This window comes from Pipistrellus hanaki, assembly GCF_964339955.1.
Source record: "Pipistrellus hanaki genome assembly, chromosome: 2".
Taxonomy (NCBI): Eukaryota; Metazoa; Chordata; class Mammalia; order Chiroptera; family Vespertilionidae; genus Pipistrellus; species Pipistrellus hanaki.
The window spans coordinates 159498699-159516911 of NC_140504.1; the positions used below are offsets into that span (position 1 = coordinate 159498699).

Genomic DNA, 18213 nt, shown 5'->3' on the forward strand with positions numbered 1-18213 from the left:
AACACATTCAGACTCCAAGGAGGTCGGGTGTCAGGGTGAGGCATGCAGGGCCAGGACAGCCTGTCCCAACCCCAATGAACCCAGCGTCCCAGCTCTAACACAGGGATCCAGCTTATCAGGAGCCCATGTGATTCATTAGTTAATGTGTAAAGCATTTGGAAAGTGAAAAGCCAATTAGAAGTGCTAAGTTATTTCATCTCTGCTGTAAAGAAAGAAATGTGAAGCCTGAGGAAAAATTCTCATGCAAATATTCTAGGGAGGCGTGTGTTGTGGAATTTAATGCAATGAATAGGCCCCATTGAAAGGCTGTATCCCAAAAAGGAGGCCACTGATGAAAGAATGTGCCTTTATCCTCAATAAACAAACAGAAAGGTAAACAAGGGGTGTGAGAAAAGTGGATGGGAAGGATCACTGCGAACTCCTGTGAGGTTTTTGAAAATCTCACATTGAACAATAGGCTCTGGCCTTGAAACTGTTAGTAGAACCTTCAAGGTCTTAGACTCATTAGGAGGCCTGGGAAAGCCTGTGTCTGAAAGGGACCTCTCCTACCTAATGTGAAGGGGCTGTGGTTAAAAGGGAAAGCAAATCCCTCAGGCTTGGGACTTTCACAGGCAGGGGCTTTCTGGAGAGTGGGAACACCACCTGGATGGCCTTCTCTCCTCAGAATTCACACCGCAGGGCCAATCAGCTCATTTTCCTGTTCTCTGAACTCTGTTGACTCAAGCTCAGCAATACCAGGCTCTTTTCTTTTGCAAAGGAAGCATCTGGTTCCAACTTATAAAAGAGAAACCCAGAACCTATTGCTGACTGTGTGATAAGCACCTGGGAGGACACCCGGAGGGCACTATTTCACAGGGTTACAGGGGCCTACCTCCTCAAGCTCAGCCTTCTCAGAGGCCTGGTTTTCCAGGAGATCGCTGACCCAGCCTCCTGGGAGCTGGTCTGCACACAAAACTCCAGCACTTCTGCCCAAAGCCTGGACTCAAACAGGCTTTAATGAGATGATCACTACAGCACTCAGACACACAGCATGTGTGTCTCCTGGACACTTAGGGAGCAAGTGTGGAGGAGAGGATCTGTAAGGGAACAAGCAGCAAGAAATAAAAGGAGTCAAGTATAACAAAAGACGTTGAAGAGTTCATGGATCTTGATTGGGGAATGGGAAAAAGGGAGCATGGCACACATGGTCAACAGTCTACCCGCTATCTATTGCTCCTTCTTTCTCGGGGGCAGTTTTGTTTAGGGAGGACAATGTGAGCAGTTTTATAGAAGTTTGCTAAAAGGAAACAGGGAAGGAGTATGGCAGGCTCTTTATTCCCTAATATAAGAGGAATAATGGGGAATGATAATGGGTATGATGTCTGGAGCTGCAGCAGCCATCTGTCAATCAGAGGTACCAAGCATGCAGACACTAAGGCTGGTAGAGCAGAATATGAGAAAGAGCATAGGCTCCTGCTGGCATCATGTAGCAGCCGAAACATTGCCAAGAACCACTCACTGCAGATTTGTTGTGTGAAAAAGTAACCTAATTGATTGGCTTCAGCCATACTTAATTGGGTTCTCTTCTATAGGTAAATACTATTATTGCCTTCATTTCATAGATGAGAAAATGGAATTTTTAATTTTTAAAATATATTTTTATTGATATGAGAGAGGAAGGGAGAGAGAGTCAGAAATATCAATGATGAGAGAGAATCATGGATTAGCTGCCTCCTGCAGGCCCCCTACTGGGGACTGAGCCTGAAACCCAGGCATGTGCCCTGATCGGAAATTGAACCTTGACCTTCTGGTTCATAGGTTGCCACTCAACCACTGAGCAATACCAACCGGGCAGGAAACTGAATTTTTAAGGTAACATGTCCAAGATCACTCAGATAAATGGCATAGCTAGGATGTGAAAACAGGTCTTCCTACTCTCTGAGTCATGCATGACTTTTTTTTTTTTTGTTCCCCCAAAGAAATCAGATCATAAATAACAAGTACATTTCCCTTAGTATCCTGAAACTTCTACTGATCAGAGCATTATTATCAAGATCCATCTAAGGACTGGAAGTTCTGAAGGCAATTCTGCAGTTGATATTATGGCTTTCTGACTACATTGCAAGGCTATTATCAAACTCTGATCTAATTCTTTTTAATTCTACACCAATTCACCACTTGTTTTTCAACCATTTCCCCAACCTTAATTTTCTGTCCCACTTTTCCCACAATCCCAAGGGCTAATTTCATGGATACCAGATTTTTAGTCTTTTCCTTTCTTTCTCCATGAAATCTAAAATTTTCTGTGAAATCTCCTTATTTTCCAGTTCTCCACTGCCACTTATCTTATTTTAACAGAGTCATGGACCACTTAATGATGGGGAGAAATAAGAAATGCACCATTAGATGAGTCTGTCCTGGTGTGAACATTACAGAGTACACTTACACAAACCTGGATGACATAGTCTAGTACATATCTAGGCTATATGGTACATCACCATTGCACATGTGGTCCGTTGTTGACTGAAACATTGTCACTTAGCACATGACTGCACTGGAAATCCAGTAAGAAGAAACCAGTATTTATCAAGCAACTATTGTGTGCCAGATTCCAACTAGGCACCTTAATTCTTCCAACAGTCACCAACTTGCTTCAACTAAGAAACTTCCCCAAATCTTTTTTGGAGCAAGACAAAAAACAAACCAAAAGGCTAAAACCCAACTAAAATGTGGTTAAAGATGACAGGATTACCGAAGTATTAAGAACCGAGAGGAAAATAACCGATGCTGCACTAACTTTGTCCAGAAGTAAATTTTGTGGCTGAGGACATCTAAAGCATGCTGCCAAATTAAAACTCGAAAGACAAAGGTCTGTTTATTGAAGAATTTATTTTAAGAGTGTCTCATAGCCTGTCAGTGAGTCAGCTGCCAAGTGTATGTGAAGAGAATGTGTCAAGAAATTATAGGCTGGTGTGGGAGCTGGGAGCACTGCTGCCCACAGGAGTTCGGAGGGAGGGGAAGCAGATTGTGTGAGTAACTCATCTCACGAGGTGTTGCTTACTCTTCACCACTGATGACTGGAGCTGAGAACATAAGAGAAAAAATGACCCAGCCTCGCCTTTCCCTTCGGATTCTGGGGGATACATTTGCTTGCTGCCTGTCCTTACCATCCTCAGAGATTTTATTTCTCCTTGGGAAGTCTCTGCTTCCTTGGGGAAACAACTTAGCTTAAGGGGAGAATGGTATGTGGGGAAGAACTGACATGCCCAATTTAATTAGGCTTTTGGGGTACCTCTAGGGCAGATGTTCATTGGAGGAATCCTTGAGGTTATGATCTTGCAGTAGGGCAGGGGTAACCTAATTTGCAAGATGCCTGCTTTAGGTCCGGCATTTGGCTGGTAGGTTCTGCCCATATCCACACAGCTGCACATAAGAACATGCTGGGAGGCTCACCCAAGTCCTTCCAGACATGGAAGGGTAATGTGGGCTCTGGAATCAGCAGTGGGTTTGTGTCCTGGCTCTACTGACTGACTCCTGGCTGTGTGGTAGTCGGGAAATCACTTCCTTCTTTAAATCTCAGTTTTTAAATCTGTATAGTGGGGAAAATAATAATAATGACTCCTCCTATCTCAAAGGGTTTCCCTTCAGATTCTGGGGGATACATTCTTAAGATCAAATTAGAAAATACTCTGTAATCTAGGAAAATACTATTTAAATATGAGTTTAGTTATATTTAACAACCAACCAACCAAACAAACAAAAAAAAGCTATAATTTAAGTGTTTAATAGATGTCAAACATTTCCTTTCTTTACATTAACAGAATTTTAGACTCAAAACAACCATAGGAGGTAAAATAAAGTAGGCTATGGGAAAACTGAATTACAAAAACAACAATAACAACCAAAGAAACATCGTCTATGTGATAGAATAAAGCTCCGACCAAGATCTGGGGGGGAAAAAAACAAAACAAAACAAAAACTCACAATCTCAGCTGCTCTGCTATCTGGTCTCTGGGTGAGGCTAGCTGTTCTCACAGATGCAGACTAATATCATTAGTAAAGGTCTTTTTCCCAGGCAGGATGAGAGAATGAGCTCAGTCTTGATTTTACAGATGCATGAACTAATAGGCAACTGGGGCAGGTCTTCAGAAGAACCAAACAAAGCAGGACCCAATTTCTAGGCTTCTAATTCCTTGATGTAAGAGGATGAGTTAATCATAGACCATCTGTTTTTTTGTTTTGTTTGTTTGTTTGTTTTAAATTTATTTTATTGATTTTTTACAGAGAGGAAGGGAGAGAGCTAGAGAGCTAGAAACATCAATGAGAGAGAAACATCGACCAGCTGCCTCCTGCACCCCTCCCACTGGGGATGTGCCCTCAACCAAGATACATGCCCTTGACTGGAATTGAACTCGGGACCTTTCAGTCCGCAGACCTACACTCTACTACTGAGCCAAACCGGTTTCGGCTAATCATAGACCATCTTAAAGAGTAAATGGACAGCAACTTTTTACTGTAAGCAATTAATGATGCAGAGAGTATTTGGGAAAGAAAAGTTTCAGACATAGACTGGTTCAAATCCTAGCTACCTCTTTACCACAAGACAAGTGTACTCCACTCTCATCTGTAAAATAAGGATAAAACCATCAACCTTGAGGCTCTCAGTCACAGAACCTGGCCCAGATGGGTGCTTAACATAGAGTACCTGTCTGACCAATTTACTTTTATCAAAGGCAGGAGTAAAAGGAGTTTTATCTATCATTTCCCTCCAGTCTTAGGAGTTTTCGGCTGTATGGGCTTGGAACTAAAATGCTCAAGTGCAGGTCTAACTAGAAGGGGAGGACACCCTCCTCCCCCACATACTCCATGGAAATCTGAGTTTCTTGCCTTTGCCACTTTCCAGCTGCTCCTTGAACCTGTATGTAGTACTTAACCTCCTATAGGCAGGCAGCTCAGGTCAGGGTGGAGAGGAGAGGCAGGGAATGGCTTCAGCTAATTCAAATGCAACCTCAAGTGAGCTTATTCAGTGCCTGGGTGAGGACATTACACAGGAGCGGGTGCTTCTTGGAAATGAGCAGTGAAGGAGCTGCTGACTGGTACACCAGCAGCAGGAAAGAATTCTGATTTATCTGCTTGGTCCAGAGAAGACAGGACTCAACATGTCTCTCTTTGAAGGGTGGGCAAAAGCCTTGTCTACCAGCTCATGGATACATTGGCAAAAATGAAAAAGGTGAAATGTATAAGAACCAAGACCATATTATGAGACCAAAGTTAGACAGAAAAATGATGTAGCCTTTTCTTCCCTTTCTGTTCTCAGAAAAGTTCTACCCAACTTTCATTATTGTAATTGGTATCATGCTCATTATTATTGTCATTGCCATTACTCTTGATCTGTTTCCTATACCAGACTTGGAACAACCTGAGGAGCACTGTCCTTCCCTGCACTGGGTAGGTATTGGAATACAGTGAGAAACGATGAGTGAGTGAGGAAAGGGACTTAGGAAGAGCTCTGCAGATGGCCTATGTCTTGGTCTCCCAGGCAGGGCTTCAGGAACATGACACACAGAATGGCAACACACTGAAATGTCTCCATATACGCCACCTTCCCGTGTTCCTTATGCACTCAAAGGTGGAGAATGGGTGCCACACCCATTATTGAGCTCTAGGTCAACTGGTTTGCCGCACAGTGAGGTGTGTGGCTTGTGCCTACATTTGTAAATTCCATGACGCAAAGGCAGTCACACTGCTTGCAAGTCAGGCAGCTAAATGATTTATTAAGCAAAGGTTACAGCACCTGTGCCTTTTTGTCAACAAATCAGGTCCATGCCATGCCAAGCGATTCTTCTAATAACCCAAATGGTAATTTGGTTTTAAATAGCATTTCAGATACCACGATTCTGTTGACGCAGAACAGTGATAGATTTGGGTGGCAGGGAAGAAATGCCTGTTTTTAATATTGTTTGCACTCATTTTTCATTTTAAAGAATTAGTCTTCGTTGAAGTTCTGCAGGTTAAGCATTTTATTTGAGCATTTGATTAAACTAGAACCTGAATCAAAATGAGTTCTTTGCTCAGTCCTTCTGTGTGGGAATTGGTATTCCTATTTATTACCTGATGATGAAATATTAACATTTTTTTTCCCTCTAAATAAATGCCTCCTCTTAATGGCTCTTGTTTTCAGGGATCAGATTAAATTCTGAGATGCAATTGAAATGGTCATTGGCTTTCTGCTGTCTGAAATGATGGCATGTTCTCTATTATATCCTTCAGTAGGCATTCAGGGGACACGGATAGTGTCCAAAGTGAAGTAAATGCTCGATGCCCCAGAGACTTTCTCTCTGTTAATATCAACTGTCATGGGACAATACTGGGAAATGAGATTTGGGGTGGGATCAGTGGTCAGGGCTTCTCAGACTTAATGGGTGTTCTCGAGGCTGTGGGGAGGTGGCCCCCCCCTTGTTAATGACGAGTTACCAAATGGAGGGGGAGGAGGGAAATGAGAGACAAATAATGATAGTAGCCGAGGTAGCAGACGAGTGAGGCGGAAGCGTGGGATAGATAACTTGGCAGGAATATTCAAACAGAGCCGAATGCTGGGGTGAGATATACAATGCAATTGGAAGGCATTTTGAAAGAAAACTACCTCAAGGCAAGGCTAAAGAGAAGGCAATTCTGTCTCCGTGAAGGAAGGAATTCTCTGGAGAAAAAAATAGACTGGAAGGGAAGGAGGAGGAAAAATGGCTTTCAATTATCTATGTTATCTTTCCCTACCAATCATTACAGATGATGAATAGGTGCAATAAAAGCCAATATTCAATTTTTTCCAATTTACATGGAAAGAAGGCCATAATATATTGTTAAGGGGAAGAAACAGCAGGTTACCCAACAGTATATGTAATATGATCTCATTTTTGCAATGTATTTGTTGCATAGAAACAGTCTGGATGAATTTATACAGCAATGTTAACAGTAGGACTACAAGTGATTTTTATTATTTTTCCCATCTGTATTTCCTCACAATTAACATGTATCATGACTGTAATAAGGAAAAGTCATTATTTTAAAGCTTTCTTATGAATCATTTAGATTCAGCCACTAAATGCTGACTACCCACTATGTGCCGGGCATGAGAATCACTGCTCCCGGAGAGGTCAGCACGCTGTTACAGTGGATCCTGTTGGTAAACAGTCCACTTTTCTAGGCTGTTTTACAGAATTTTAGACTCTTAAGAGGTGAAAGAGCTGTTGGAATTTAATGATTACATTTAAAAAAATTTACTATCTTAACCATTTTCAAGTGTACAGTTCAATGGCATTCAGTACATTCACAATGTCATGCAACCATCACCACCACCCATCTCTGGAATTGTTTCACCTTGCAAATCTGAAACTTTGTACCATTAAACAATAACTCTTCATTCGGCCCTCCCCCGGCTCTGGCAGCCACTATTTCACTTTCTGTGTCTTTGAATTTGACGACTTTGGTATCTCATATAGTATTTGTCCTCTTGTAACTGGTTTGTTTCAGGCATAATGCCTTCAAGGTTCACCCATGTTGTAGCATACTGCAGAATTTTATTCCTTTTAAAGGCTGAATAATATGTATTATGCCATTTTAAAATGATAGCTACACAATAAAATGTATATGCCAGATTTTACCCATTTATCTGTCAACGGACACTTGGGTTGTTTCACCTTTTAGCTATAGTAAATAATGGTGCTAGGAACCTGCTGTACAAATATCTTTTTGAGATCATGCTTTCAGTTACTTTGGGCTTATACTAATGATTAAATTTTAATACAATTTCAGATTTAAAAGCAGGGAACGTGCCAGAAGTATTCCTGAGAGTTGAGCATGTGTCTTTGAATATCAGGGCAAGGTGCTCACCAGCTCATGAGGCAGTGCAGTATAATGGTTAGAGGGCATAGGCCTTGGGAAACCAACAATCTCTATAGAACTCAATTTCCACCTCTATAAAGTAGAAATAATTATATCTATCATGTTGGGTGGCTTTTGTAAAGGTTAATTAGATAATTTATCTAACATACTTAGTACATAAAATGAGTAAATTTGGGCTATCTATAATAAAATTTTTTTTTGTAAATAAAGGTCTTATAATAAAATGATAACTGTGTAATTAAAATATCTATTCATATAAATTCTATCCACTAAAGAAAAAACAGAGACCATATCTAATCCACCTTTTATAGGTTGATGCTTCAGATTTTGAGAAGGTTTCTACTGCAAATTGGTCTTTGGAAGAAAGAAAGACCATTTTATTTTACATTTGTTTATGGATGTATGTGCAGGATGTCTCTTCTGCATTTGTAAAACTCAAGTATATGCTTGGTGACTCTTCACTTTTTACTTCTCCAAAGACATAAAGCAAAATTTTGCTTTCCCAGAAAACTTTTCCTGTAATTCAATTAATACAAATTTCATGCCTTATTAACAAAAGGGTAAAAAAGAAAAAAAAATACAAGCTTGCTTAGAAAATTAATAATCTGCAGGCCATGTTCAAATTACATCTTAAAAAATTCTTGTAAAAAAAACCACACAAAACAAAAAACCTTCCTGGATGGTGTGGCTCAGTGGTTGAGCGTCAACCTATGAACCAGAGGTCAAGGTTCAATTCCTTGGCACATGCCTGGGTTTTGGGCTTGATGCCCAGTAGGGGGCATGCAGGAGGCAGCCAATCAAAGATTCTCTCTCATCATTAATGTATCTCTCTCTCCCTCCCTCTTCCTCTCTAAAATCAATTAAAAAATAAATATTTTTAAAAATCCCTTTTTTGAATGAATGTCTTTACAAAAAGAAGCTTTTTAAAAAAGTATGTCATTATTTTTACTATCTATATCTATACATGTTTAACACTTTAAATGGTTCTTTCTTTTTTAAGAAGAGTTAATATATAGTCCAAAAAATTAAAATATTTAGAGCACATAATTTTTACTTTAGGACACATATATATCTATATCTCTCCATATATATTTATAGAAAAAATACAACTCCATCAGCACAGTTTCTCATAAGATAATTGGGAATGGCTTTCTTCAAGCCAAATGTGGCAGGTGTCACTCTGATTAAAAAAAGAGAGAGAGCGAGCACATTTAAGCTGCTGTCCCTATGAAGCCAAATATTTAACAGAAACCAAGAAATTCAGTTCCAGATGCCAATATTGGGTCTACATGACATCATTCATCCAGATGCATGAAAAATCTGGATTTTTAAGAATTGAATTTTTGTGGTCAACAACATGGAGACCCAGTTTATAGGTTAAATAAGGCATTTGTGAAATAAAGCCATGTTGCAATGTAACACATTTTGATAATAGACAAACACAGGGGATGGAACACAGTATTATTTCAGTGCTGTGAATCACTGCTTCTTTTAAAAAAACACTACGTAAAATACACATAGGACATTTCCACACTGCATTTTTGAGGTTTTGATGAAGTAACCTGAGCACACTGGGGCTTTGAGAAAAGAAATCATCCATTATTACAGCCACTGTCCCCAGTTCTCCCCTCCCACTGAACTTGAACGTGTGAACCCAAAGTACAAAATGAAACGTTCTATTTTAATGCATTCGAGGTAATTATTCAAATTCACCAGTTAAATATTTGAAGGTATGGGAAAGTAAGCAATAAACTTGAACAGTTTTATGGGAGGGACTGAATAGGCAATGTTAATCCCAGATGCCATGTACCGGCCTGTTTCAGGAGAAACAGCAGAAGTGGGAAATTCAAGAGTTAACCTTCTCTCCTTCTCGCTTCCCCCTCCTCCCAGCTGCCTCCTCTGAGGCTGTACTTTCTGTGACCCTGCTTCAGTGTAGGGAAGGCTTCAGATGCAATGCAGTTTAACCCGTGCTGTCGACACAGCAATAAAGTAAAACCCTTTATGGAGAAAGCACATGATCCCAGGAAGGCAAATGTAGCCCATTCACAAGCACCTGGTCAGAGTCTGATAAACAAAGATGAGCAGTTATAAATCTGGCATCTGGAGATTACACACCCAGGCATATATGTGCACAAAACATCCTGGAGAATTTTTTTTTTTCAACCACCATGCTGAGAACCTCATAGAGAAAATATTTTTTTATGTCAATTATGATAATATATAGTCACATTCCAATTAGGAAATAAGAGAGGAGTTTCTTTCAAAAACTTGACTCTCATTCTATTTCACAAACCTCTAGATATCTATCTTTATAGTCACTACCTTGTACTACAAAAGTCTTTCATGGTTTCTCAATTAGCAGCAGCCATTTCAAAACTTTAAGAGATTTCTTCTCCTTGACCTAAACTAGCAGAAAATACAACCTTCTAGTAAAAAACAAGCTCTAGATGTCCTGGCATATTCTTTTCTCAATCACCTACCTCAATATAAGACATTATACCCACCCCAACCCCTCCCACCCTTCTGCACCTTGCTCCCAATATCAGTGTTGCCAGGAGCAAATATCTCTGGTTATTTTCTGCACCAACACCAGCAACTTAATAGGGCTCACAAACCCTTTATTTTAGAAAGTTTGCCAGGTTCCTGGGGACCCTGTAATGAATACAGAAGAGTGGCTGGTTCCCCCATTCCCAGCATGCTTTCTATTGTCGCTGGCAGCCAGAGCTTATATTCCAGTTCGGTAGGGAACTACTGTCTCCTTGCATATAGAGACAGACTCCTAGCAGTGGAGACACACTAGCTAGCACTGGGGAATCTCTCTTATCATAGTAAAAGCGGTTCTGGTCCAGAAGCCCTCCTCTTGTGCTCCCTTAATGTAAGAAGCAAAAATTGCAGGCATGATTTCTGAGAACACATAGAAATGTGGCTGAAGGACCAGAACCAGAGACGAGGTTAGGAGGAAAGGGGACCAAACAGGGGTTGGGAAATGCAGCCTGTTGTGCGGAGAGACAAGTTACAATGCACCTGATGAATAAAACAAGCTGCACCACATACAGAAAAGATGAGAGCGGCCCACCTGTGTCTGTTGAGGGATATTTACAAAGCTTGGATCCCGTGGTCCAACACTGACGAATCGGTTTGCGGGGGAGGTGCTGGGTGTCGAGTAGGCTGTGAAGGAAGGGACACATGCGTTCAGGAAGCAGCACGAGATTGCACACAAACAACACCAAAACACACAGTCTCCGAGCCGACGCAGCTGATCAACGAGGAAATGTGCAAACACTGTAGCTAGCAAAGGGATCTGGCTAGCAGGGGCATTTTAGACAGTCAAAAAGGGAAGGAGTGTTGGCTTCCAAAGACTGTTGGAATAAAATGATGTCAAATTGGTGCTCAGATGAGCTCTTTCCTCTTTCCATCATACAAATTAGAACATGCAGGATATTTGCAAAGTATACTTCCTGAGTTCAATACAAGCTCTGAGGTCAGAAAGAGATACCCTAGTTTGTAGAGCACAGGGAGAAAGAAATTAGATAGGAAGGGGAGAAAAGCAGTTCATTTTACAATCTTGCTTTTCACTCTGTACATTCCAAAACAATCAGGAAATGTTCTGTGCCTCTATAGCTACATAGCGAAGAGGAGTCTTCACAGAAGGAATTAATGGGTTCCCCAGAAAGGATTTAGAAATGGAAAACCATTTAGAACAAGCTGTCTCTATAGGCCCAGGAGAGAACCTAGAATCTTTCTGATGCCCAATATGTGCTTGAAATACTAACGTTTATATTCTTCCGGTCCTAGACCCCTTCCATCCTGTCACAAACTTTAAGATGTCACACTGGAACCTCAGACCCTACACTTCAGTTTACTATTATTTTCACAGTATCTGGAAATTTTGTTGTTGGTTTTTATATTTAAGAACATCACTCTAATTTAGTGCAGAAGAAATTCAGTGGCTTTGGTGTTTCATTTGCTTATAAATCCAAATGTACTTTTTTTTCAGTGTCCTACAACTTCATTCTTTATAAATCCAAGGACTTATTCACCCTCTTTCTTTGTACTAGAATTTTTACAAAGACCATTGCTTAATTTCAAATTTATTAACATTACTTGTAAAAGGCCTAAGTTTTTCGGACTGTCTCTAAACACACATCATCTGAAAAGGACCTACAATTTTAAAAACACAGATAATTGAGGGAATAATACCAAATTCCTTTCCCAGATTTGTTTTTCCTTATTGATATCATCATCTGCTTCTCTTACTTTGATTTTCTGTTTTACTGAAAACTGTGTAGACTCCTTGTTTCTCTTGTTAAACATATCTAGAAATAAAATTCCCACCAATCTGGCCCACATCCTGTTGGTCATTTCTGGGAAGAGCTAAGTCACTCACTCAGATCTGGGACGGTCATGTGGTGTGGCTGTGTCAAACCAGCACCGAATAGAGGATGAACACGAGGTTCCTCTGATGTCTGCCAATCAAAAATTTTTTGCTCTAGTAGTGTTTGTGTTAGAGGGAGTGGTCCAGTAATAGCTTTATATCCAATTACATAAATGTATGATGATGTATTGTCTAGCAATGTCAATCTATTGATTTCCTCCCTGGCCCATCCTATGTCAAACCAACTTCAACAGATTTAGGAAAAACTTATGCATTTAGCCAATCAGTAAATACCTCTCACTCACTAGTATGGGGGAAATTTAATTTTTTCAAAGCTCAGTAAAATACTCTTTATTAATTGCTTCATTTAGTCTATTGCTTTGATATGCTTGATACACTTTAGTAAGTCTCAACGGAAAATTTTATATTGAAAATGATGGACTATAATTACATGGTAGTGAATTTACCTGCTCCTAGGGCACAAAGAGAACATAGGAGAGATAAGGGAGAAAGTTAGTAGATGAAATGATCTATAATCTTGTTAGTGGTTAGGGGGGAAAAGTATTCCTTCACACATGAGCAGGTAGGTAGGTTGAAAAGAAACAAAAAGGCGTGAAGAAATGCTAAGGTGGTTAATGACAGATGCTGAAACATGAGTGCTTAGTTTGATGGTCCTAGAGAACTGTGTACACAGACCTGCACAGGTCATCACAGACAAGTAGCAGGATTTCCTATGACATTTTTATCACATTGGTGACATCAGAAACAAGCATGCTGAAAGGTCCCAGGATACAAAGCATATTCTCTCTCTCTCTCTCTCTCTCTCTCTCTTGAAGATAGTTCTCTATTGAACAACATAGTGAATTTATTAAACTGGAAAGATTTGTATTGCAGCCCTTTCTCTATTTTTGTCTGACCTAAATGTTGGCATTTGAAAGAAGGTTTACCCTACAAATAATTTAGCCACACAAAGTTACTGTGAGGCTGACAACAGTATATTTTCCCTCCTTCAAGCATGAGACAAACTTTGCAGGCTAGTTTCAAAACATCTCAGAAGGCATAATCCTCTCATAGTTACTCAAACTGCTCCAAAGTTTATCCTGGTTTTTAAAAAAGAGAGCACTGGCAAGAGAAGTGGTGATGGGATTGCATCTTTAAAAAAAGTATATTACAACTACAAAAATCTGTGAATCACTGAGTACTCAAGTTGTAAGATGGAACAAATGGTGCCCAGGGAAATTTATTCTATAGAAAGCTACGTTCTGGGGAAAATCAAGGACACAGGAAAAACAAGGGAAGGAAGAAAGAAATTCTGACTCATCTTCCATTATTGTAGCTACAACAGGCAGAGAGCTCACTATAACAGGATGTGTAGTTCCATAAATGATATAAGTTGCATCTGAGTTTCCCAAAGGATCAGTGGAATAAGGGAAGTTCTAGTGCGGAACAAAAACCTCAATTGAAACTTTTTATTAAAACAACCACTTATACCATCATGAATCAATTATATATGCACAGCTAAGAGCTTTCAACATGAATATAAAGTCAAGTAAAGGGGGCAATGTGGTAATTAGTTATCTATGACTGTGTTTATGCTATTATATCACATTCATAGCTTTCTTAATTATAATCCTTGCCTTATTTACAACAGCAACAATCAAATGCTGCAGGAAGAGCCTCAGGAAATCAGGAAATCCAGAAAACAATTTTCTGGGAGGATTTCTGCAGGAATATTTTTGGGATTCTGGAGGAAAGTCCAAGGCATTTGAAGATTTTCTGATAAAGTCAAGAGGGAAAGCAATTTGCCTCTAGAATTTCACTATAAAAATCCTCAGGGCAACCATGACTATTAGAAATCAAATTATTGCTTACTTGGCTACTTCTGAAACAAAGTGCTTGTTGTTTTGTTCAGCAGCCATTTTACATACAGGAGCAATATCACCATGGGCCATTTTCTTGATATTACGGAAGAACATTCCTATAAGAATCTCCCATCAGCTTTTATTTACACTAATCTGATAATATTTTCCCTCTCTCTAATGCATTTCTTCACATTATCCAAGAATCTTAGTTTGGCCTTAACCACAATGGTAAATATCAAAATTCCAAACCAGAATTTAATTCCACATGAAGAAAACCTCAGCCTTTTGTGTTACCCACTTATATGTATTGCTTGTTCTATATATAATCTTCACTTAGGGTAGTGATTTTCAACTGGTGTGCCACAAGAATTTTAAAATCATGCAATACCTGACTATTTAGTCAGGGGCACTGACCTCTCTTCCCTTACTGTCAAACAACAACAACAACAAAAATGACAACAACCAACACAACAATCGCCATCTGTTGTGAATGGATCAAAATAACTTTTTTTGGGGTCAGATTGGCGAAAAATATATATTTTGGTGTGCCACAGAATCTTAGTAATTAGTTTATGTGTGCCATGAGATAAAAATGGTTGAAAAATCACTGACTTAGACAGTACAAGTCCTGGTTAGTATGATCAGCTGGGGGAATGGTTCAAGAACAGTTCTTTCTTTATAAGCAATAGTTTTATAGGACTTCTGAGAGTGCTGGAGTCTATCTCTAGGGGATTGTAGAGAGGGCAGGGAGAGTGGCAGTGGTCACATTAGCATTCTCTCTCTCTCTCTCTCTCTCTCTCTCTCTCTCTCTCTCTCTCTCTCTCTCTCTCTCTCTCTCTCTCTCTGCCAGGCCTTCTACTGAGCATTATGGCAGATACAAAGGTGAGTAAGACACACTGCTTTCCTCAAAATGTTAAGAGTCTAATGGGGTGAGATGAGTACAGAAAATGAAAATAGGAGGACCCAAAAGTAATATAAATAAAAGTCTGTGGAGTTTAAAGGACTGAAAAGTAACACCTGGCAGGAGAACAGCAAAAGCTTTACAGAGAAGATGGAGATGGCTTCAGAGACAGGCTGGAAAAGATGTGTTGGCTGACAGGTTCGGATGGATTAGCGGTCACAGAGGAAACAGCACAAGCAAAGGAGCAGAGGTGGGAATCGGAGGCATCGATCATGAAGGGAAAGGAAAAAACAGGAGACGTTGCAAATTACATTTTGCCATATAGTAAGGGAATATAACAATTTAAGGATCAGAGACCTTACTGTTTGCACATGGAGGGTGGAAGAATAACTGAAGACACAAATTTTCATTCTAAACATCCTAAGACAACTAGTCGTCTTACCACTCTAAACATTTTCCCTTTATATCCCAAATATCAATATACCCTCACCTGTTCCCTTGTTTTCAGTAATTCAGACATATTCACATGTGGGGAATTTCCCTCTAAAAATAAGTAGTCAAACATTCAATTGCACTCCAAAAGATTTACTGGGATTCTACTGCCTTCCCAGGAATGTGCTAGTTATTAGACAGAAGTAATCAAACCAAGTTTAGGAATGCGGACTTGGACAGATCCCTGTGTTCAAATGGTAACTGCAGTAAATGTTCACCAGGGACACCTGAGAGTGTGTGAGGCAACACGCAGCTGCAAACTGCAACAGTGAGATGACAAAGTACCAAATGCAAATAATTTCTAGAATCTTTTCTTAATGCACTATGGTGTTCTTTAAAAAAAAACAAACGGACAACCAAACAAAAAGCACTTTGAGAAAACATCCTTATCTAAAAAAAAAAAAAAAAAAAAAAAATGCAGAAACTGCTAGAAAATAAATTGACTGATTTCTAAATGAAAGTCACTACCATGGAACTAACTGAAGAACTTCAACTGCACTATTTTTTGCAAGGTCACAAAAGAAACGCTGGAGGATATCGGAGTTTCTACCTTCAGAGAAACCTATTGGTATTGACAAGTTTATGGGGCCAAGTTAGCATTATTAATATTAGATAGCCAAGGGAGTACAGCCCATGTTACATTGGATCCAGTCCTCAGAGACTTAGAATTCCCATGTGATGGAATAGATGTAGTCAATATCCAGATGTTTGAAATCTAGGAGATAACCACTCTGAATTTCCATTATTTTGATCTCATCTGTGCAGTCAGTTACCTCATTCTATAATCCCTGAAAATCTTTTGTCTCTACAAACAAGTTACCAACAACAACAACAAAAAGGCAGCCCTCAGGGCAAGAAATTAAAGCCTACTTATCACTAGTAAATTATTAAAGAACAACATACCCATGAGCTATCTTCCTGAATTCTAACTTTAATATATTAGCATTACTTAGCATGTATAGTAACTATTTACATGACACATATAATGTGCCAATAGTTCACAAAAATCATGATGAGAATCAATTTAGCCACATGGCCTTTCTCTGCTGGAATTTATACATATATTATAGATCTTCAGAGCAAGGTAGGGGTTCATGATTTGTGGTAACACACGCATAAAGGCAGGCACAAGACAATTCATGTGTGCAGACAGAACTTGTAAACTGTATGTGCCCTAGTAGCATAGAAATCTCTGTGCTTAGGAGTTCAATAGACCTGAGTCTGAATCCTGGTTTAGTCACAGTTTCCTCTTTTTTTAAAGAGGGATGACAATTCCAATTTTGCAGATTTAAAATATTAATCAAATGCAACTCAGGTAATGCATAGAAAAGTACCTATCGAAGTGCCTGCTTTTCAATAATTATTTTTCTTTATCCTGTGCAAATTTAAACATTAAACATTTGGATTGACCAAAACCGGTTTGGATCAGTGGATAGAGTGTCGGTCTGCGAACTGAAAGGTCCCAGGTTCGATTCCAGTCAAGGTCATGTACCTTGGTTGCAGGCACATTCCCAGTAGCGGGTGTGCAAGAGGCAGCTGATCAATGATTCTCTCTCATTGATGTTTCTAACTCTCTATCCCTCTCTCTTTCTCTCTGTAAAAAAAAAAAGTCAATAAATATATTTTTAAAAATTTGGATTGTGCACAGGAAGGAATACTCTGCAAAAGTATTTATGAAAAATTGTGATTTAAGATAGTGCACTTGTATTCAATGGGTTCTTAAAGCAGGTATTTTAAAAAATAACGAAATCATTATATTTAATATAAAATTCAATAATATTTTCATCCTCATTGAATAAGTACCAAAGAGCTATCCCTAAATAAACAAGTTTCTGCCCTTTGATACACAATAAAGTGTGTGTGTGTATATATATCCCCCACTCTACAGCAGTATTCTATACACACTTCTTAGCACTGACTTAACATAATTCAAAGATTATTCCATGAATCCATATAGACCCATCTCTTCGTTTTTAAAAGGTTCCTAATGTATATCATATTGGTGAATAAGTAGGCATTACCAATCTTTTATTAAAATCAGTGTTGCAATGAATACTTGAGATATGTCTTTGCTTACTTACATGTCCCACTATATGCATGGCTTACATTTAAAATTTACATCCTATGTAATAAAGAAGTAAAATTCAAACTGACCATCATGCCCTTGCACAAGATGGCCATCACAAGATGACAAGCAGGGTCGGGCAGTTGGTGGGTGATCAGGCCAGCAGGGAAGGGCAATTAGGGGCAACCAGGCCAGCAGGGGAGGGCAGTTGGGGGCGATCAGGGCAGCAGGGGAGCAGTTAGGCATCAATCAGGCTGGCAGGGGAGGGCAGTTGGGGGCGATCAGGGCAGCAGGGGAGCAGTTAGGCATCAATCAGGCTGGCAGGGGAGTGGTTAGGGAGTGATCAGGCTGGCAGACAGATAAGCGGTTGGGAGCCAGCAGTTCCAGATTGTGAGAGAGATGTCTGACTGCCAGTTTAGGCCCGATCCTACAGGGAGAGGTAGTGAGACATCCCCTGAGGAGTCCCAGATTAGAGAGGGTGCAGGCTGGGCTGAGGGACATCTTGCCCCTCTCCCCAGTGCATGAAGTTCATGCACTGGGCCTCTAGTATGTATGTATATATGTGTGTGTGTGTGTGTGTGTATGAAAAACTAAATTGTCCTCTGAAGAGGCTGAACTAACTTTCAGTCCAACAATCCTG

General features: G+C 39.7%; 1 protein-coding gene and 1 long non-coding RNA gene across 9 annotated transcripts in view; one reads left to right on the plus strand and one right to left on the minus strand.

The window, feature by feature from the left end:
• The window catches only part of LOC311618492, a 700613-nt gene that overhangs the window by 481264 nt on the left and 201136 nt on the right, over positions 1-18213 (plus strand). The window lies entirely within an intron of this gene.
• NFIA (nuclear factor I A) overlaps positions 1-18213 on the minus strand; it is a gene marked incomplete at its 3' end in the record, with an annotated part of 370602 nt that overhangs the window by 28310 nt on the left and 324079 nt on the right. For 5 of the 8 annotated variants that reach the window (XM_084876090.1, XM_084876087.1, XM_084876084.1 and 2 more), the window contains one exon: positions 10955-11046. The exons of 2 other annotated variants lie outside the window; for them this stretch is intronic. In XM_084876090.1, coding sequence (XP_084732216.1) covers positions 10955-11046 — 92 coding nt within the window. Of the gene's footprint in view, positions 1-10891; positions 11047-18213 lie in introns of those variants that run through there. One more of the 8 variants, XM_084876085.1, reaches the window with a different exon arrangement.